This window comes from Mytilus trossulus, chromosome 11, assembly GCF_036588685.1.
Source record: "Mytilus trossulus isolate FHL-02 chromosome 11, PNRI_Mtr1.1.1.hap1, whole genome shotgun sequence".
In the NCBI taxonomy this organism is placed as follows: Eukaryota; Metazoa; Mollusca; class Bivalvia; order Mytilida; family Mytilidae; genus Mytilus; species Mytilus trossulus.
In genome coordinates, this window is record NC_086383.1 from 52622815 (window position 1) to 52645368 (window position 22554).

The window sequence follows — 22554 nt, forward strand, 5'->3', positions numbered from 1 at the left end:
AAATTTGGAGATTTTGTTATTGCATTGTTAGATTTGTAAGATCACAGACTGAAAACTCATAAGTTTGTAAAAGTAAAATCTATTTTTGTCTAACATTTGTCTAAGTTCATTACAAAATGTAGAGTAATTTTTCTTCCTTAATTTCTGTTGGAATATTATGCTTGCAATTTTTTTTCAGATATATCAGAGTATACATGGTACATTGTATACACTTAAATGTATCTGGTTAAGTTTAAAGATTATAGGTTCTTTTAAAATGAAAAGTCACATGTTGACAAAATTGTATTTAACATGATCATTGCAGATACATGTAGATTGAAAGCTTTGCCGTTTTTAGTTAATCAATATAAGGTCCCATAAATAAAAACGGACACATCTTATATATCTTGAGTACTTTTATTCACTCACACAAAGTGTAAATATTCTTATAAATTTTAAAAACACCGGCTTTTATATTTAAAAAACGTATTATATCATCTCTCATTAAGCGCGGAAACAACCCTCGCTTTCCCCAGTACCGATTCAAAATCGTTATCTTTGTTGCGCTTTAAAATATTGCCGACAATAGAATTTTCGTTTAATTTTCAATATTTTGACCTAGCACAACCTTTTAATCTCAAACAAATGCCACCAACTGAGGAAAATTATTTTAAGAATTTAAATACGATCATGAATCTTGCTGGGGGTTTCTCCAATTTTGTTTCTGAGAGTCATACGAGGTAAGCAAAGATGACAAAATCACGGAATTTGACCTTCAAAGACGTAAAATCATTCTAAATAAACATTTTTAACAAACTGTTCTGACCCCCAGCACTTTTAAGTGACACTGGTAGTTGCTTAACCTATTGGTAAAATTTGGATGAGAATGGTGAAGGGTAAAAGGTTGTGCTCGAGCCAAATACAGACGACAGTTTTAACATATGAAAATGGCATGTCACGTGACAGTGTTAGGGTCACGGGGTCATATTTTTATGTTCAGTGATGAGAAATCAGACGGCCTTTCGTTATTGTCCATGTACGACTATGAAATATTTGACATTAAGCCGATTCTGACAATTCCGTTTTCACCCCCCTTTTTTCGTCAAATTTACAAAATTGCGTCCTTAATGTAGCTGCGACGTTGGCGTCGTCGTCGTCGTTGTCGTCGTCGTCGTCGTCGTCGTCCGAATACTTTTAGTTTTCGCACTCTAACTTTAGTAAAAGTGAATAGAAATCTATGAACTTTTAACACAAGGTTTATGACCATAAAAGGAAGACTGGTATTGATTTTGGGAGTTTTGGTCCCAACATTTTAGGAATTAGGGGCCAAAAAGGGCCCAAATAAGCATTTTCTTGGTTTTCGCACTACAACTTTAGTTTAAGTTAATAGAAATCTATGAAATTTTTACACAATGTTTATGACCACAAAAGAAAGGTTGGGATTGATTTTGGGAGTTTTTGTTTCAACAGTTTAGGAATTAGGGGCCAAAAAAGGGCCCAAATAAGCATTATTCTTGGTTTTCGCACAATAGCTTTAGTTAAAGTTAATAGAAATCAATGAAATTTAAACACAATGTTTATGACCACAAAAGGAAGGTTGGTATTGATTTTGGGAGTTTCGGTCCCAACAGTTTAGGAATTAGGGGCCAAAAAGGGACCCAAATAAGCATTTTTCTTGGTTTTCGCACCATAGCGTTAGTATAAGTAAATAGAAATCTATGAAATTTAAACACAAGGTTTATGACTATAAAAGGAAGGTTGGTATTGATTTTGGGAGTTTTGGTCCCAACAGTTAAGGAAAAAGGGGCCCAAAGGGTCCAAAATTAAACTTTGTTTGATTTCATCAAAATTGAATAATTGGGGTTCTTTAATATGCCGAATCTAACTGTGTATGTAGATTCTTAATTTTTGGTCACGTTTTCAAATTGGTCTACATTAAGGTCCAAAGGGTCCAAAATTAAACTTAGTTTGATTTTAACAAAAAATGAAACCTTGGAGTTCTTTGATATGCTGAATCTAAAAATGTACTTAGATTTTTGATTATTGGCCCAGCTTTCAAGTTGGCCCAAATCGAGGTCCAAAATTAAACATTGTTTGATTTCATCAAAAATTGAATAATTGGGGTTCTTTGATATGCCAAATCTAACTGTGTATGTAGATTCTTAATTTTTGGTCCAGTTTTAAAATTGGTCTAAATTAAAGTGCAAAGGGTCCAAAATTAAACTAAGTTTGATTTTAACAAAAATTAAATTCTTGGACCTCTTTGATATGCTGAATCTAAACATGTACTTAGATTTTTGATTATGGGCCCAGTTTTCAAGTTGGTCCAAATCAGGATCTAAAATTATTATATTAAGTATTGTGCAATAGCAAGTCTTTTCAATTGCACAGTATTGTGCAATGGCAAGAAATATCTAATTTCACAATATTGTGAAATAGCAAATTTTTTTTTTAATTAAGAGTTATCTTTCTTTGTCCAGTATAGTAAGCAAGAAATATCTGCAATATTTTTTTTTAATTGGAGTTATCTTTCTTTGTCCAGAATCAACTTAAATCTTTGTTATATACAATATACAATGTATATTCACTTTTTACTACCAACTGATAAATTTAAATAATCTTTACCATTCAGTGATAACAAGCAGTTTTTTTACATCTTAATATTTTATGATGTATTTAAATGAGTAGTAATTGTTGCAAACTCCATTAGAATATTTTAATTAAAATTAGTTTTGGAATAAGGGAAAGGGGGATGTGATTAAAAAATTGGGTTCAATTTTCTCATTTGAAATTTCATAAATTAAAAGAAAATTTCTTCAAACATTTTTTTGAGAGGATTAATATTCAACACCATAGTGAATTGCTCTAAGAGAAAACAAAAATTTTAAGTTCATTTGAATACATTCATTCTGTGTCAGAAACCTATGCTGTGTCAACTATTTAATCACAATCCAAATTTAGAGCTGAATCCAGCTTGAATGTTGTGTCCATACTTGCCCCAACCGTTCAGGGTTCAACCTCTGCGGTCGTATAAAGCTACGCCCTGCGGAGCATCTGGTTTAAAGAATAGTATAATACATGTGTAATATCGCAACATAGAAAGACACACTAAAACATATCAATTGGCATGACTTAACTCAATCAAGAAACAAAGTAACACAAATTTACATGCAATGAACGAATACATTTGATCTGTGATACAATGTAACTCCATAGTTTATAAAAATAAGTGAGGATTAAAGTAAAAGTATAAAACCGCTGTGGAATGTTAAACAATTTTAGAAAAACATCAACTATGGAATAAAATACGTCATATTATAATCAGGTAAATGAAAATAAGAAATCATGTTTGATTTGTTATCTGTCAATCACCTGAGTAAATACCTGCCAACCTGACAACCCATCTTTATACTAGAATTAAATGTTTACACTAGTCTAGACTACACAATACAACTTTTGTTGAGGAAATATATGGTCCGAGACCACAATTAATTTGTAGTGCATTTCTTTTAGAACGTAAATGAAAATTTAAAAAATCCCACCAGCGCTTTCCCAATGAAATTTTAACAGTGTGTTGTACTACTTTTGGGACAAATTATATCAAAATTATAGAAAACTTCTTCGGCTCTAACTCAAAATATGGACAATTTTATGTTGAGGGCTTCTTGAAATCTTTTGACAGCTTCCGAAGTGCTAATTTTTAACCTTTTTCAGCTGAACCAAATCACTACTTTCCTTTAAAATTCTGGACCCAATTTTTTTTACAGTGTAATTTCACCCCCCTTCTTGCAATTTGAGGCATTAAACATGGAGACATAAATTTGGAAGGAGTATAAAAATTAATGGCAAGTAACCCACTGTCAACACTAGGGACTATATTCGTGAACAACGAAATTTTCTTTGTCTAATACAAATAACGCTCTTTTTTAGCTCACCCGAAGGGCCAAGTGAGCTTTTCCCATCACTTTGCGTCCGTCGTCCATCGTTAAATTTTACAATAATCTTCTCCTCTGAAACTACTGGGCCAAAGTAATCCAAACTTGGCCTCAATCATCATTGGGGTATTAAGTTTAAAAAATGTGTCCGTTGACCCGGCAAACCAACCAAGATGGCCACCATGGCTAAAAATAGAACATAGGCGTAAAATGCAGTTTTTGGCTTATAACTCAAAAACCAAAGCATTTAGAGCAAATCTGACATTGGGTTAAGTTGTTTATCAGGTCAAGATCTATCTGCCCTGAAATTTTGAGATGAATCGGACAACCCGTTGTTGGGTTGCTGCCCCTGATTTGGTAATATAAGGAAATTTTGCTGTTTTTGGTTATTATCTTGAATATTATTATAGATAGAGATAAACTGTAAACAGCAATAATGTTCAGCAAAGTAAGATTTACAAATAAGAGAACATGACCGAAATGGTCAGTTGACCCCTTTAGGAGTTATTGCCCTTTATAGTCAATTTTTAACCATTTTTCGTAAATCTTAGTTATCTTTTACAAAAATCTTCTCCTCTGAAACTACTAAGCCAAATTAATCCAAACTTGGCCACAATCATCTTTGGAGTATCTAGTTTAAAAAATGTGTCTGGTGACCGGGCCATCAAATCAAAATGGCCGCCACGGCTAAAAATAGAACATAGGGGTAAAATGCAGTTTTTGGCTTATAACTCAAAAACCAAAGCAGTTAGAGCAAATCTGACATGGGGGTAAAATTGTTTATCAGGTCAAGATCTATCTGCCCTGAAATTTTCAGATGAATCGGACAACCCGTTGTGGGGTTGCTGCCCCTGAATCGGTAATTTTAAGGAAATTTTGCTGTTTTTGGTTATTTAATCTTGAATATTATTATAGATAGAGATAAACTGTAAACAGCAATAATGTTCAGCAAAGTAAGATTTACAAATAAGTCAACATGACCGAAATGGTCAATTGACCCCCTAAGAAGTTATTGTCCTTTATAGTAAATTTTTAACAATTTTCATAAAATTTGTAAATTTTTATTAACATTTTCCACTGAAACTACTTGGCCAAGTTCATTATAGATAGAGATAATTGTAAGCAGCAAGACTGTTTAGTAAAGTAAGATGTACAAACACATCACCATAAAAAAAAAACACAATTTTGTCATGAATCCATCTGCTTCCTTTGTTTAATATTCACATAGACCAAGGTGAGTGACACAGGCTCTTTAGAGCCTCTAGTTTACATTTCTCGTTAAAATGATTTTAAAGTTCAACTTTTTGTAATTAGATTTCTTTTATTCTGTTCATTTATTTTGGTAATCCGCATTGTTTTACCTAACTCATTTATGTTCCATACTTATTCTTTCTATTTGTAATCCCAAGGCCAAAAATAAAATATTATTTGTTTCCCCTCCCACTACTGACCCGGTAAAATTGCCGCGACTCGAAAAATTTTATCGGCCATTCTTGTCCAAAATTTTTTGTTGTTGCTATGTTGGTTTTTAGGCAGTTAAGCTGCCTTATGCGAGCGCCCTTGATTTGTGTGCTACCCAATAAATGCTGAAATACGTGCCATTGTTATCATCTAGCTGGCTACTATATATTATTTGTAACTTATTGGACAGTTTTTTTTATACTTTTCATTCTGGATTACAAAAAAAATGACCAGAAAAACCTTAAATGATCGTCGATTTTCCCAAAAGTTTTGAAGTTGCACATAGGAAGTAGAGCACATTAGTAATCCTTATGTTGTTTATTATCCCCTGAGCTTTTGACTAAGATGTCAAAGAACAAATGTATGAAATATCTAATCGCCAAAAATCTCTACAGAAGAGTAGTTAAGATTTCCCTAATTGCAAAAGTCGTAGGAATATTGTGTGTCGTCAATACGTAATCAACTACGTATATAAGTTCAACTGATCACGCTGTTGGCGGCAATTTTGATTTTAAAAGTAGACGAAATTTTCTTATCTTTATAATTTGGACGCAGAAGTTCAAATTAGCGAGGTCTGTGACCTTCCACTTTTGCAGTCGGACTTTCTACTTGGTAACTAGCTACGCACATGCCCGACGGACCTTGAAAGAATATGAAAAATAACCTTGCAAACACTTTTACCAAAGTTTCCTAATAAACGATCTCAAATTTTTTTTTAATCATTTACTATTCATGACAGCGATGTTCAATTTGTTCAACCGCTAGCTTTATATATAAAATCGCCGAGAAGTAATGTGTAAATCCGAGTAAAATCGTATCTCACTATGTGTCAAAAACAACATTGAAACCAAAATGGCCACGAGATTACAATATCGGATTCGATTCCGGAAGCGGATAAGGGTAATCCCGGATTTGGCTTCTAAAAAAATCCAGACAGGTGACAAAATACATCTATGCATGGTAAATAAATACAAACACTAGAATTGAAAACCAAAAGACATATATTAAAAAGAAAGAAAAAGCAGAAAATATTTTGTACACCAATTTTAATGTGAAAATCCAATACATTGTTACAGCTGGGAACAGTTTATCTAACAATATATATATGATCCTGATAACAGTATAATTTTTTTTATCAGTGATAAATGTTGGTAATGCATGTTAAATGCTTTTCAAGTTGAACATATTACTGCAATTTCAAGGGGTATTTTCAAGTATCCCAAACAAAGTTTAACTTAAGCTTTCATAGAATGTTAGACTAATATGTCTAGGTGAGCCATCAATCTTTTGTTTGTGCATTGGGGTCTATTAAGGGGTATTTTGGGGGGCAGAAAGAAGGGTGGGGTTTACTAAGAACCCTATGGTATTTTATTTTCTAAATTTTTTTAATGAATATAACTTGAAAACTGTAAGTGATAGATACATGTAGTCTTCAGAAATGATTATAGGACAATCAAACAAATCACATAAAATATAGGGGGAGTCCCTTGCGGTCATCCCCACCCCCTTCAATTTGGGAACATGCTATTATCTTGTAAACGGTCCAGATCCCCACCCCTAAACCATATATATTCTTGTAGGGGACATTAAAACAAATGAAATGAAATAAAAGGGAAGTCTGTGGGGGGTCACCTCACCCCCTCTTGTTTGGAAACTTGTAAACGGTCAATATCCCCACCCCTAAACCATAAATATTCTTGTGGGGGACAATAAAACAAATGAAATGAAATAAAAGGGAAGTCCCTAGGGGGTAGCCCCTCCCCCTCTTGCCTGAAAACTTGTAAACGGTCAACATCCCTACCCCTAAACCATATATATTCTTGTATGGGACAATTTGGCTAATAATAATGGTACAATAAAACTAATTAAATGAAATGAAATGGAAGTTCCTGGGGGTCACCCCCACCCCGTTTAATTTGAGAATGTACTTTTATCTTGTAAGCGATCCCCACCCCTAAACCATATATATTCTTGTAGGGGACAATAAAACAAATGAAAATGAAATAAAAGGGAAGTCCTGAGGGGGTCACCCCTCTTGTTTGAAATCTTGTAAACGGTCTAGATCCCCACCCTTAAACCATATATATATTCTTGTGGGGACAATAAAACAAATGAAATGAAATAAAAGGGAAGTCCCTAGGGGGTCGCCCCACCCCCTCTTGTCTGAAAACTTTTAAACGGTCAACATCCCTACCCCTAAACCATATATATTCTTGTATAGGATGATTTGGCTAATCAAATGAAGTTAAAGGGAAGTTCCTTGGGGTTGCCCCCACTCTGTTCAATTTGAGAATATGTTTTTATCTTGTAAACGGTCCAGATCCCCACCCCTAAACCATATATATTCTTGTAGGGGATAATAAAACAAATGAAATGATATAAAAGGGAAGTCCTGAGGGGGTCACCCCACCCCCTCTTGTTTGAAAACTTGCAAATGGTCAACATCCCCACCCCTAATCCATATATATTCTTGTAGGGGACAATAAAACAAATCAAATGAAATATAGGTAAAGTCCCTGGGGTCATCCCCTCCCCCTCTTGTTTGAATACTTGTAAATGGTGGAGATCCCAACCCGTAAGCCATATATATTCTTGTATGGGACAAAAAATCAAATCAAATGAACATGGGACCATATGAATGGCGAGTTATGGGAGCTTTGTTTGGGAGACTTCGTAACAGTACTTCTTGTTTTCTTCTCAATTTTGATAGGTCAGTTAAAATAGCTGGAAGTTTCTTATATAAAAAAAAAAGATGTGGTATGATTGCCAATGAGACAACTATCCACAAGAGACAAAAAATACATAAACTTGGTAACGGTCAAGTTCCCCTAAACCATATATATTCATGTATGGGATAATATAACAAATCATATGAAATATAGGTGGAGTTCGTGGGGCCACTGCTATTGAAAACCTTGATAAAATATGAATTATTTGCCTTAATGATTAATTCATCAAATGAACATAAATGTACAATTATATATGAATGTTTAATGTTTGTTCTTTTAAATCTTTAAAAAAAGTTGAAGCAACATTGCCACAGTTTTTTATTTTTAATTATGTTTGCCTTGGTTTTTGGTTAACTGCATACAGTGCTTACAGCGCTTTGATTGGTGATATCTTTCCGATGCTGTAGTAAACCATTCGTCTCAACTCGGTCGAGAAGGAGAGTAGCGGATTATACCGAGGATTGCCGAATGGTAGTAAACGTGCGTTGTTTTTTTTGTCATACCTTTCCGATGTAGTCAACAAGCGTTTTAAATCAAGACATTTTTGCATTGAAGCGTCTATATGATTCGGAATCAAGGAAAACAAACATAATGCCTTGTCACACGATTTGTGTTGTGTGCAAGGGTGATATTTGAAAATAAAAAATCTGAAGAATCTTTCATCCCACTGAGTGCATATTGATTGGCTTTGTGTTTTACCTCAGTTCTTGTTTAAAGGGTAAAATCTTTGAGTAAAAATGGTCTGAATCGTGATTTTAAATCAATCTACTTTGTCTTCGACTTCAAACAATTTAGGCACAATTCAAATGTTGGATACGTGAATTCCCTGCGTTCTGGTGTAAACATGACCAGTTTAAATGTGTTTTTATTTTTCAATTTATGGCATGAAATTTACAAAAGGGCACGTTTTACGTTATAACTGCATCAGTTGAATTTGTAAATACTCAAAGTATTCTAGGAACAACAAAACATGAATAAGTGAAGCCTTGTTTTTTTCTAGAACTCGAAAACACATACAAATCTTTTGTTTAGGAATTAATTGACCAAGCTGCATGATCCAGGTGTAACTGAACATAACTGAATTATGTTCACTTCTATTGAAAATTTTTATTCATTGAATTTTAATTCCCAAGTCATTATAAACATATCTTTTTGTCATCTCATAATTGATGATCAAGGTATGGATTGGTGAACACAGGAATTGTTTTGTTCATGTGAGTTATGCATCAAATTAGACTTGAGATAAGCTTGATTTTTAACTAATTAAACACTTGCTTTCATTAAACATTGTTATCACATGAAGAATGTGTGCTTTTGAAGATTGCATACCATAAAATAAATAGGAAAAAAGGAGGTCCCTGTATACTGTTTTTAACACCAGAAAATTTGAATGTACATTGAATACAGGGAATACCCCACTTTCTTGACTTATTTTACCTGTTGAATTTTGTAAAAGTTCAATATAGAAAAATAATATATAAAGAAATAAAATAAAATAATTTGCCTACCTACCTACCCATACCCTGATAACCTCAGTCGGGGAGGGGAAACAAAGATATTTTTAATGTTGGCCCAATTATTCTGTAGTTTTTGCCTATTTTTCTCTATTTTTTTTGGCCATTGTTCTCTATTCTGTATACTCCATCCACACCCTTATATATAGGCTGTTTTTGTTTTTTGTCTGACAAGGTCCATGAATCGTAAATAAAACAATGTATAATGTGTATAGACCCTATTGCGTTTACTTGTGACTATTGTAATTTAGAAATAAGCTTCATGTCTTTACTAGTCTGTCTGTTGTAATTATTCTAAGGCCAACTAAAATTAATTAGTAGATTTTTTGAAAAAAATGGGGCAGGTGGGAAGATTTTATTTTTTAAATTTTATTTCATATGAAACCCTTGTCACGAGTTCTTCATACCGCGGGGTATATATGCTAGTGCAAAACCAGCTTGTCTAATATTTATACAGGCTGTATAAGGAATCCTACACTATTTTTTAAACTTTTAAATAAAAATCCCTGATTGACAACCACTGTTATACATGTAATTGCCGCTTCAGAAACCTATTTATAGTATACATCAAAAAGAAGAGAAATGCTCTCTTTAGTTGGACTATACATTGTACCTATACCAAATTTATTTTTCTTTCTAAGAATGATTTGTAGTCCCCATAAAACCAATAAAATGTATTGGTACAATTGTATGCAACACAAGTATTATGAGTACAGAATAAAATGTAAACTCAGTGTTGAAAGTAATTAATATGATGCAAAACATGACCTTAACCAAAAAGTAGTAGTTTAATGACTAAATTGAAGGTGTTGGGACATTTACAGTGGGTGTTTGCTGTTTGTTAACAAAAACAACAGCCATGGGTAAATATAAGGGCTTTTTATAATTAAAATCAGCGGTGTGTTTATCGACTTTTTTCTCAATATAAGGTCATAAATCAAACAAGTTAGTGCTTGTGTCAATTTCTTTAATCCAGTCATGTGTTTTGTACCAATTTGTTCTATGATTCTTGCGCTCTGGGTATCATTCACAGTCCAAATTTCCTGACACAAAGTCATTGTGTAAATAATAAATAAAAAAAAAAAACACCGTTTTTTGATTCACTTGTGACTACCGCAATTTGCTTTCAAAGACAAGGCGTTTTACTTGTAACTCGAATATTTCATGCCCTTCTCGTTATCAATCTCTACTCTCGGTAGATGATATTGTCATCATAGAGCAGCAGAATGTGTCGACTTAATCATTTTCGTTAGATTACTCGAAGAAATACAAAAAAGAAATTTGAAACAGGAAGTTTTGAATGAAATGAAATTATCGATGGTTCCCAGTAACGGACATGAACAAAATCCGGAAATCATATTTTTGTTAAATAAAAAAAATCGGCGCGGGACGATTTCAGAGGGGCGGGCGGGGATGAAAATCTAGCAATTAATTTTAATTGGCCTAATATATAGAAAAGAATATACCTGTGAATTAAATCACTATGCTAGGATCAATTAACTCTTTACCATGTTTACACTTTACTTAATCATTGCGCTAGCTGAGGAAGGTAAATTCATGAAAGCGGGTTGGATCATAAATATGTAAAGTTTTTATTTCATTTACATGGTTGTTGGAATTAGGGAGACTATATGCACTTTTATTTTAACTGATTTTTGTCGAGCCTTCGACTTTTGTCGAAAAAGCGAGCCTAAGCGATCCTACATTCCGTCGGCGTCGGCGTCGGCGGCGTCCACAAATATTCACCCTGTGGTTAAAGTTTTTGAAATTTTAATAACTTTCTTAAACTATACTGGATTACTTCCAAACGTGGACAGAAGCTTGTTTATGATCATAAGATAGTATCCAGAATTAAATTTTGTAAAAATAAAATTCCATTTTTCCGTATTTTACTTATAAATGGACTTAGTTTTTCTGCAGGGAAACATTATATTCACTCTGTGATTAAAGTTTTTGAAATTTTAATAACTTTCATAAACTATACTGGATTACTTCTTAACGTGGACAGAAGCTTGTTTATGATCATAATATAGTATCCAAATGTTAATTTTGTAAAAATAAAATTCCATTTTATCCGTATTTTACTTATACATTGACTTAGTTTTTCTGCAGGGAAACATAGTACATTCACTCTGTGGTTCAAGTTTTTAAAATTTTAATAATTTTCTTAAACTATCCTGGGAGTGTACCAAACTTAGACAGAAGCTAGTTTATGATAAAAAAATAATATGCATAAGGAAATTTTGTAAAAAAGTAAATCCATTTTTTCCGTATTTTACTTTTAAATGGACTTAGATTTTCTGCCAGGAAATAACATGTTCACTCTGTGGTTAAATTTAAAAAAAATAAATACTTTCTTTTGCTACTTTTAATTTGTACCAAACTTAGACAGAAGCTTGTTTAAGATCATAAGCTAGTATTTAGAAGGAAATTTTGATAATATTTTGTACCTGTATATCTGTATTTTACTTATAAATGGACTAAGTTTTCTTCCAGTTAACATAACATACAGTCTGCAGTTAAAGTTTTTAAACATTTATTAGATTCATAAACTATCCTGGATTTTTACTAAACTTGGACAGAAGCTTCATAAAATCAAAAGATAGTATCAAGAGGAATATTTTTATTGATTTTTTTCCTCATTTTGTTGAGCCTTTGAATTTCAGCAAAAGTAGGCGAGACACTGGGTTCCGCGGAACCCTTACAAATTTTTATTCAATGACTATAGTTTTTCATTTTATTCTTTCAACCATTTTAATATGCATATACAAATGTTGTATCCTTCTCACAACTTTTTGGAATTTTGGATCCTCAATGCTCTTCAACTTTGTACTTGTTTGGATTTACAAATATTTTGATATGAGCGTCACTGATGAGTCTTATGTAGACGAAACGCGCGTCTGGCGTACTAAATTATAATCATAGTACCTTTCATAACTATCTCTACATAAGACTCATCTGTGACGCTCAAATTAAAATATTTATAAATCCAAACAAGTACAAAGTTGAAGAGCATTGAGGATCCAAAGTTCTAAAAAGTTGTGCCAAATATGACTAAAGTAATCTATGCAACTGTTTTACTTTATATAAACGCTTTATGCTTGTATTCATATCAACAAATTATGAAATATATTTGGCATAGTAATTTTACAAATACTATGATAATCATGAATTGCCACACATTTTCACTGTAAAATGGGAAAGCCATTTTAAAATTGTGGTCACTTCGAGATCCATAAAAATACATGTTAGATAACTTTACAGTAAATTACTTTTGAAAAGGACATAATCGACAAAGTCACAATGAAGCCTTCAACAAAAATCCTCACCTGACTGTTACTCAGGTTCAAAAGGGCCCTTAATTATTTATTTAATCATCTAATTTTGCTAAAAACTAAATATTTAATATTTACAAACAATGAAAAAGGTGCATAATCATGATAATAGAAAATACTTGATTATAATAAATTGTGTAAAATAGTATTTTTTTCATTAAAATAACTTTATATCTTTGACTTTGTAGATGAAGTTCCAACTGAAATAAGATTAATGACAGACAAGAGATCTGTCGAATTGTACCTTAAATTACTTGAGTCAGGCTCTGAGAAAAAGAGAGGCATACGTTTAGTAGTAGTTGGAAAGAAAGGGGCGGGAAAGACTTCATTGATTAAAAGATTGTTTGGTGAAGATAATACAGATGTTACCAGTACAAATGGAATAGAAATTCATAAAATAAAATGCAAAGCAATGTCTGATGATGGAATATGGAATAAATTAGATGGTATGATGTTAAAAGTTAAAACAAATATAACAAAAGTTTTGAAACTATGAATCAATCAATTCCAACATACTTCATTTTACGATCAGATCTGTATTGACAAAATGTAACTTTAAATATGAACACCTGTGGATGCAATTGAAAACAACAGGCCTTTGCAAGTCTTATGTCAGGTGAATGTCTTATTGTACCTCCTAAGACAGAAGGATGCTTTCCGAGCGGCAGTGGCCATATTAACTCTTTTATAAAGCTCTAGATTTCAAAAGAATAAAGGGCTGGTTTGTCATTATCTGGTTCACTGATGCCTAATCATCTGAGATTTCAGTCTGGAATATATATGTTGTTTTAGGCTCTGTAGTTTCCTGATTATTTCCTTTTCTGAGATACTAAAGGTACCATGTCATCTTCTTTTTGGTAGGGTTCAACTAAGCTTGACCTCCTTTTCTTTGGGTCACATACCTTTTCATGATTAGATCTATGTTTAGATACTTTAAGTAATGAGTCAACTATACGTGGTGTATAGAACAATTGCAAGGGTACATGTCCATCTGAATGGGTTTATTTGACTTTGACCTAATTTTCATGTATCATTTATTGTGCAAAGCTTATTTTATACCTGTATTAGGACATTAACCCTAGAAATGACTGGGGTATAGAAATAAGGTAATCTCTAAAATTTGTCTACATCTGACGGGCATTGAAACCCATGCCAAAGTGGGTTGTCCGTTCGGCTATGTGGAATGAATAAAGGAGAAGGTCCGGTAAGGACCATTTTTCGCCTCAAATTTCAAGTTCATCTTACGAAAGATTTTGACCACTTTTTAAACACTTACTTGTCTATTTTATTTGAACCAATCAGTTTTGTGAAATATTTTAACTGATTTAGTCATAAAAAACACACCGATTCAAGCTGAAATATGAAAAATCTACCAAATATGCTGAAAAATGTCACTTTGCAGATGGTATTTGTCAAAAATGAAAGTGGCCGCATCCGTGTTAATCCTCAACCTTTATATATGTTATGTGTTATCATAAAATACAACTTACATTTCAATATTAAGGATAAAAACGAATGCGGCCACTTTTGTTTTACACGAAAACTGTCTAAAATTTAACTGAAATGATATAATTGTGAAGTTTTCAGTAGTTTAGTATGACTTAATGGTGCTATTACCCGATATTTGTGTATTGTATGGTCAAAAACAGCTCATATTTATGTAGCAGAAACATTTTACTGTCCAATAGATAACTATAAGTTTACATTTTAACAATTATGTAAAACTGCTATATTTTGGGGCCAAAAAGGGGCCTTGCCGGACCTACTCCTTTGCAGCCTGACCAGTCAGAATGGTGACGTTAATTCAAATAGTTCTTGTAGAGAGAATTCAAAGCCCTCTGTACATTAACATTGTAACAACACTTTAATGGGTCTGTATGTGACCTGTTAGAAGGTAACATTTCTTGTTAATTTGTTCTCGTCCTAAACATACAACAATCAATCAGTTATAAATCTTAAAGACATTCAATATCAAATTCAATCATATCAGTTACATAGCCTAGTCATTTCAGTATATGCAATCTTTTAAGTTCAACTGTCCCTAACCTTGACCCCTATACATACTTTGTTAAACTGAATTTCTTTCTGTCAGACACAGGCTTGACATTTTAGTGTATGCAATCTTTCAAGTTCATCTGTCCCTTACCTAGACCCCTATACATAGTTTGTTAAACTGAATTTCTTTCTGTCAGACACAGGCCTGACAGAAAGACAACTTTTGCTGATCCTTCCAGAAATTTGGATCTTCATTTTTTTGAAAATTATTACCTTATTTGTAAGAACAGCTGTTTCAATGTGGAACAACATGCCAAAATTTTATTCTGTAACTGTTTATTGCTTATTTTATACCTTTCACTAAATAAACAGTTTTCTTTGGGGTGATAAGGGTCTAAATTAAATTCGATGGATTTTTTAAATTAGTAGCCAAAATGTAGTTTTATCATTATCATGCTTTTTTTCAAAATTTTAATAGAAAGTATAGGTCACAGGACTTTTTTTCAAGCTTCAGGTTGAACAAAATTGTCGGATTTTCTACAGATTTTAAAAACAGTGAAAACTAATTTTGAATGATAGAAAGTAAACTAGACGATAGAAATTTTTAAAATAAAATGAAAAATTTTGGTGGCAGAACTTGTTTTCTTGCTACCAAACAAAATATGTAAAGATCGAGAGAAAGACTATTTTACTTTAGGAAGTGTGTCCTACTTCTAGATAATGTATTATTGTTGTTTGAAAACTAATAATAGAAAGATGCTTTTGAAACTTTGCTCTCTTCTATTTTGATAGCATACAGCTTGAATTAAAATGTAAATGAATTTTCATTGATAAATCAAATAGTTCAACTTCGTTTTGAAAATGACAACCACAAATATTACTACGCGGATCTGGGCTACGCGGACAGTAAAATCAATATACACACAAAACAGCATTTTCTACGTTATGTTTTTATCGGTATTCTCCAGACATGCGTCAGATCCATATATGTGTGCCTCCCAACAGGAGTACTATAATGGAAGTACACCCCTAATTCATGGTCCCATTGCTTTCTATGTTAAATTCCTCCGTTTCAAAAAGGCACACCTCTTTTATTTTAAGTTCAAATAAAGTGGCAATCATTGCATTTCAAAGCAACACTTTATGGTGTCTTGTACTGAAAAAATCAACATACCTTGCATGGCATATAAGAAAGAACTGGTTCCCGGAAGTTCAGATGTACCAAAACAGGTACTTCAGATCTGACAAACAGACAAAATGTACCCTCTTTTTAAAATTTGGTGCAGTTCTTTTAATATTCAAAACTAAAAGTCCAAAAGTGTTCTACAATGATCACAAGTCCTTCAGCTTTCATTTGATACCAAAAATACCTAAATATTCTACATATTTTGAAAGTTACACTCATGCGTAGGAACTATTTTGTGTTAAATATGTACTACTTTCTGGTATGTGCTTTCTGGCCGGGCCTGAATTAGTGGTGTTACACCTAATCCCGGTTTCAAAGGTTTCCTACCTTTTCTACGGTTGAATTGAAAATTAATACTGTGTTTAAAATATTGCATGAATGAACATTTTTCGACGCTGACTACGATTTTTACAAATGTTTAATGAATACATTAAACATAAAATCCCGAGAGTATCGAAAGTATCATGGTATCTCATGTATCTCATCTCATCTCGGCCCACAACAAACTCGGTCTTTTACATATTCGGCATTAGAAAATCGGACCATAACAAAATTCGTACTTATACTACTTGCAATTAAGACTCCTAAACAAAGTTTTTGCTCAGTTCTTATTGCTTTTTTTCTTGTGGTCTATCAAGGTGTATTTTCAGTGGCCAACAGAAGGGATGAATAAACTATAGAACCCTATGGCATTTTTTTTGGATTTTTTTAATAAATTTTCAAATGACTTTAACTTGAAAACAATAAGTGACAGACACACATGGTTTTCAGTAATGATCACAGGACCATAAATCAAATTAAATTTTAAGTTGAATCCATGGGGTCACCCCAACCAACCCCTCATGTTTGAGAACTTAAAAACAGTCAAGATCTCCACCCCTAAACCATATATACTCTTATACAGTACAATAAAACAAATCAAATGAAATAAAAGGCGAGTCCCCTGCCGTCACTCCCAACCCCTTGCTGTTTGAGAACTTGCTAACAGTTGAGATCCCCATCCATAAAACATATATATTTTTGTATAAGACAATGAAATAAATCAATTGAAATATAGAGGACCTCCAGAGGGTCAGTCACCCCACCCCTTTCTTTTTGAAAACTTGTAAATGGTTGAAATCCCCACCCCTAAACCATATATATTTTTGTATGTGGCAACAAAACAAATCAAATGAAATATAGTGGGAGTCCCTCTGGGTCATCCCCACCCCCTCATGTTTTAGAACTTGTAAACGGTTGAGATCCCCATCCCTAAACCATATATATTCTTGTATTGGACAATAAAACGAATAAAATGAAATATTAGGAGAGTCCCTCGGTGTCACCCCACCCCATCCTGTTTTGAGAAATTGTAAACAGTCAAGATCCACCCCTTCTTTTCGAAACTTGAAAACTGTCAAAATCCCCACACCCCCACACTGAAAACATATATTCTTGTACGGAATAATAAAACAAATCAGATGAAATCAAAGTCTAGTCCCCTAGGGTCACTCTTACCCCTTAGTAACCTCCTGCATGTTCGAGAACTTGTAAACTGTCTAGATCCCCACCCCTAAATCATGAATATTACTGTACATGATTTAAAGAAGATTTGAATGACTTACAAATGTAATACCTAGACGTCACTTGTGAATATCACTTTACTAGACCAGACCAATTTGTATTGGACTTTGCCCAATGTCAGGCGACCGTGGGAATGACTAATTTTGAGAGCTTTGTTTGGATGGAGACTTCGTAGCAGCATCCTGTTACACTTATTTCTTGTATAAAGTTGGGGTTTTTTTTAAGTAGGAAAAGAAGTTAACCACGCAATCTACACATTTACAACCTATTTGAAATATTACAATCTACCGTTGCAAACTTTCCACAGGTGCTTTCCAGCACTTTGATTATATGTTGAAACAGTTTTAATTATAAGATAAAACACATTTTTAGGTGAAAAATCCTACAAATGAATTACTATAGTATCTCAAAATCGCATATTTCAATAAAGATGTAGACCAGTTGTTTTCTACACCCGATCTCCCTTAGACACAATATCAGAAAGAAGGGAAAAAAGCTAATTATTTTATTTTCTATTGATAGGAAACTATGAAGAAACTGAAATTCATGCAAGACTATTGAAAGAATACGAGGAAAAACTTCAGGACAAAGGAACAATAGAGCAACCAGTAGCATCCCACATTGCTATTAAGGACAACACACCAGCAACAAGTTTTGATGAATCAAAGAAATCAGGGACAGTATATCAGCAGCCTAAAATAATGACACCTCTAGTAACCACTGAATCTCAAGTTGAACCTCCAGTAACCTCGCAGCAACCAAACCAATCATTAGAACAGGCAAAAAAGGATATTGAAACCATGCTTAAATCTAATGTAGATTTACATGACAAACAGAAGTATGCCACAATATTTTTGTGGGATTTTGCAGGAGATGAAGAATTTTACCATACACATCAAACCTTTTTATCCCCAGATGCAATTTATCTTGTTGTTACAAAACTCAATGAGGCTGGCGACAAAGAAGCACAAGGTAAAATTTCATATATAGATACGATAAGTGAGAATTAAAATGTTTAACATTTCATTTTATTTTTACTTAGCTTAAGATTCAAATAGATGTCAAGAACTATATACCCACTTTCGCTCCAAGTAATATGAGTACAGAAGAAAATATGTAAAACAATCAGTCAATAAATTTGATTTACTGTACCAATGCAAATCCAAATATGCATTCCTTCAACAACGAATGTCTCTTCGGTGATGATGGTGATGCTTGATGAAAAAATTTTGAAAATCCAAAACCTAATTCAAACGTTAAAGAGCTAATTTAAGCTTTTGTTTAAAGAACAAATGTATCAGTCCCACATCTGTTATATGTATATGATACTGGTCAGTGATTCTATATCTTCCATAAGGTAGCTATATCTATAGACCAGTTGGACAATCCAAATCTTGTACACAAATGACTTATGGTTTAAAGTTTTCGTCTGGTACGACGAGAATGCCAGGTTTAATGGTTACCTTAGCTGAAGTAGGTTTTGCCTGTTCTGTTATCATTGATGGTTCTGCCAAATGCATAGTTATTAGTCCCATACTGACGAAGTCGAAAGGGACTTAAGGTTTGCATTATGTCTGTCTGTTTGTCTATCCGTCCGTCCGTCCTTCCATCGGTCCGACCGACCATGCTTGGAAATATTGATTTGATATTTGGTATATATTTTCATCATGATAAGTTACAGATCAAGTTCAAACTTTGTTCTGTTCTGATGATTTTGTCCATTCACTCAAATATTCAGTTTTCCGCTTCTTTTTTTCTTTTTGAAGATATTAAATTGATAATTGGTATACAATGTTATCATGATCAGATCAACTGTGAATTTTGTTCGGATCTGATGATTTTGTGCAGGTTATGGTCCTTGGACTTGTTTGTTCTGGTCTGATGATTTGTGCAGAGTTATGGTCCTTAGGAAAATTGACCCAAATAAATCAGTTTCCGCATCTTTTTTCATCATGCCTGAAGATATTAACTTCAGTGGTCTCGTTAGCCCAGAAAAGAAGGGCACCGCGCCATGGGTCAAAAAGGACATTCAAACTAATAAGTCATAAATTATAAATGATGGCATTGACAAATTTGTACTCACATTAAATGTCTTATCAAGTTTTCTCAGAGTATGGTATTTATGGATTGTAATGTATGATTACACGTCCAAATCATGATTTGTTTATAAATTAGATAATGTTGAGTGTTAAAAAGCATTGAACTGAAACTGTTTTTTGTGTGAATTTCAGGGCTGACAGGGAATAAAAAATTCTAACTTAATTGTGTTACAATATTTGAAATCTTATTTTAAATTAACTTTTTGCAATCATGTCAATTGTGATATACAAAGTTTTGTAAATCCCTTTGCTAATAACGCAAATCAAATGTTTTCGAAATCTTCTTTTTATTGAATTGATGTATTTTAGCAATTTTTCTAAAATTGTTCAGATACTTTAGACTTTATAGTGTTAATGACAAAATTCTTAATCTGTCTTACATCAATTCTGGAACATAGTTCTAACACATTCAGAAAAAATGAGACATTTTCAAAAAATTCTGAATTAAACTTGATGAAAAACATGATTTATAACTTTCCTAAGTGTTTTGATAAATTAAGAAATTATCAAGGTTCCATTTTCATCAATCAAAGTTCACCTTTGATGAAATTTTCTATTTATTATGTGCCTTTTAGCTCTGAACATGTTTAGATCTAATACATCTTTGGCATTCAAATCTTGGAATTTGAGCATTCCTGATGAAGGTTAATCATGTGTATCTACAAAAGTGTCTCAGACACACCAAATTAGTAAGACAAACTCAAAAGAATTAAGACATTTTCAGACAAAAAGAGACAGTATATATACATGTTTGCCATCATGGAAAAATGCAATTAAAAGCCAATCTGCCAGAAAACCATGATGGAACAATGGACTTTAATTACATTTGAAATAATTATGTTTGACAATGATTTTGATGATATATATATATATATATATATATAAGTACGTCTGAGTCAGTGACAACCCTACAACAGATGTATCCATCGGATCGCCATCAATGATGGTGATACATGGCTGTGTACATAATGTATATACAACTCGTCCAAACATCAACCCAACAATGTTAGATCTGTAAATTTGCTTTCGCAAATTTTTGGTTCTTCCCTCGCCGGGATTCGAACCCATGCTACTGTGATATCGTGACACCAAATCGCCTGCACTGCTGATCTGTATCAATAACATCTTCATGCCTTATATATCATGTACTGTAGTACGCCGCTAGATTAAAACTGACGTGGAAAGGTAACATATGGCCACCGAAAGCTCTTTTAATGAGAGCCCAGGTGGTCGTGTGGTCTAGCGGGACGGCTGCAGTGCAGGCGATTTGGTGTCACGATATCACAGTAGCATGGGTTCGAATCCCGGCGAGGGAAGAACCAAAAATTTGCGAAAGCAAATTTACTGATCTAACATTGTTGGGTTGATGTTTGGACGAGTTGTATATATATATAGTAAAATTAAAATGTCTGTATTTCATTTAAAGGCGGATAATTTAAACGTCAGTTGTTCACAGAAGGTTTCTACTATCCAGATAATCTTGCTATTCACTGTTAGTGAGAGTTCAGTTTTATATTGTTTATTGACTCATTGGAAGATCTGATTGACAGGGGTCTTTCATTCATTTAAGGAATGACTGTAATATTTTCTTTGTCTATGCAGAAATAGCATAAAAAATGTGGTGCACGCTGAATAACTGGCGTAGCGGGTTATTTTAAAGTGTGCTCCACATTTTTGTTTATGTTATTTCGAATAGGCAGACAAAATAGTACAGTCATTTCTTATAATTTAATTCTTAATTCCATTTTAAACTGGAGTAAATCATGAAAAACCGTTGGTGACATCACTGTCTCATGACAAAATTATGTCTATGAACTGATAAACAAAACAACGTCAGCCAATCAGAAGATGTGTTACATCCAAAATAAAATTATACTTAAATAAAAAGGTCAATAATCAATTGATAGATGGAAATGATTGACACAGATCATTTTAAAAGTTGAGAAAAGTTTGTTTAGCCAGACAGTTTGTTACCTTGTAATAACTATTATTTTGTGAATTGTATATCTTTTCTACATTCTTGTTATCTGTTAAAACCTGAAAAGGATGACTAGTCTTCTGGTCAGTTGTTCTTTGGTGAATTGTTGTCTCATATCAATCATACCACATAAGACTTTAATGAATGGTGATAAGAATTCTTATACACATTTCTTTGTAGATTTATTCCAATTGTGGATGGATTCTATACATTGTTACAGTAGACTGGAAAAGGATGGACATAAATCTGATGTCATCGAGAAAACATCAGATGATCTTGATCCACCGATAGTTATTGTTGGCACTTGGAAAGATGCTTTGATCTCTGATGTACAAGAGGTATTGAAAATTGCCAATTTTGTCAGATGTTAGTGTTTATTTGTACAGGACCATGGTGAACAGATTTATATTATACTAGACCAACATATTGACAATATTCAAACAAAATAAATCAGATTTTAAGGTTTAAAGTGTTTAAAGGATAACAATATTTTGTAGTAGTTTACAGAAACTTAGATCTTTGAATAATATCTGAAAAAAGAGTACAATTAACTCGTTATAGAAACAATGATTGAAATTTTGTATGCCAGACAGTGTTTCTTCTACACAATTTATAAATGATGTTCTAATAAAAATAATTAAAAGGCCAAATAAGGTAGAAGGGGAACAGCTTTGACGACCCATAATTTTGAATATCATTATATAAATTGATAATTGTTTAGTGTTTTCAATGTTTTGTTTTGCAAAGAGAAAGCAAACACACTTAATTTTATCTTTTAGA

General features: G+C 33.0%; 1 protein-coding gene across 1 annotated transcript in view; it reads left to right on the forward strand.

Moving 5' to 3' along the window:
• The window catches only part of LOC134690154 (kinase D-interacting substrate of 220 kDa-like), a 45163-nt gene extending 23018 nt beyond the window's left edge, over positions 1-22145 (forward strand). The window contains exons 11-13 of the mRNA XM_063550131.1: positions 13142-13399; positions 18220-18669; positions 21955-22145. Coding sequence (XP_063406201.1) covers positions 13142-13399; positions 18220-18669; positions 21955-22145 — 899 coding nt within the window. The remainder of the gene's footprint in view (positions 1-13141; positions 13400-18219; positions 18670-21954) is intronic.
• Positions 22146-22554: the final 409 nt, after the last annotated feature.